Source organism: Otolemur garnettii, unplaced genomic scaffold, assembly GCF_000181295.1.
Source record: "Otolemur garnettii isolate 467f Iridium unplaced genomic scaffold, OtoGar3 scaffold00133, whole genome shotgun sequence".
Lineage (NCBI taxonomy): Eukaryota > Metazoa > Chordata > Mammalia > Primates > Galagidae > Otolemur > Otolemur garnettii.
The window spans coordinates 1,705,008-1,705,778 of record NW_003852528.1 but is presented as its reverse complement, the minus strand read 5'-3'; the positions used below and the strand labels follow the sequence as shown (position 1 = coordinate 1,705,778).

Sequence of the window (771 nt, the reverse complement as noted above, 5' to 3'; positions counted from 1 at the left end):
GTACATGAATTGGAAACAACTGAAAAACAAAAATCTTTCAAGAAATCTCACGTTAGTACTGAATTCCTCTTGATTCTCAATCTTTCCTTATAGCTTCTTTTGTTCTGCTGATTACATATGATGTTAAGTAAACAGAAGTCATAAGAAAGTTTAAAAGGGGAAAAAAAGAAAAAGGTCAAGGAAGTAAAGAAGTATATTGACACTGCAGTTTGTTTTTTAGAAGGTACATGTAAAACAAGTCATAATTCATTAAGCTTTGATTCAAGAGGAAACAGATGCAATGAATATTATGGTAAAAAGTGTAACTCATTGTCCCTATGTTTTAGTGCTATTTCAAGGCAGTGCCCCGTATAAGCCTGAGGAACCTGTTGCTCTTAAAGGTACTTACATGTCATTATGGAGTAAATATAAAGCTAGAAGTTGACCATATACTGGGGGTGTAGCAATTCCTCCAGGAGCCTAGGAGACAAAATATATGGGGAAAATAATTAATAAAGCTCACTTGTACTTTTTAAAATATTTATCCTTTTTAATAAACATTTCTGTCCCTCCTTATTCCCTTCTGTAGATACATCCATTTTCCACTTGCATGAAATCATTTATGCTTTCATTAAAAAAGAATATTTTACTAATGCTAATCAAAAAAGTAAGGCTATTCTACAGTCCTATCATAAATAGATAAACAGCTTAAAGAAGTATCAAACACTAAAATCCAGACTACTAAATTTCTATCTGTCATCAGCTGTGGTTTATCTCCCTTGAGGCTTCAAT

General features: G+C 32.3%; 1 protein-coding gene across 1 annotated transcript in view; it reads right to left on the bottom strand.

The window, feature by feature from the left end:
• The window catches only part of COPS8 (COP9 signalosome subunit 8), an 11,958-nt gene that overhangs the window by 10,312 nt on the left and 875 nt on the right, over positions 1 to 771 (bottom strand). The window contains exon 2 of the mRNA XM_023518246.1: positions 389 to 459. Coding sequence (XP_023374014.1) covers positions 389 to 459 — 71 coding nt within the window. The remainder of the gene's footprint in view (positions 1 to 388; positions 460 to 771) is intronic.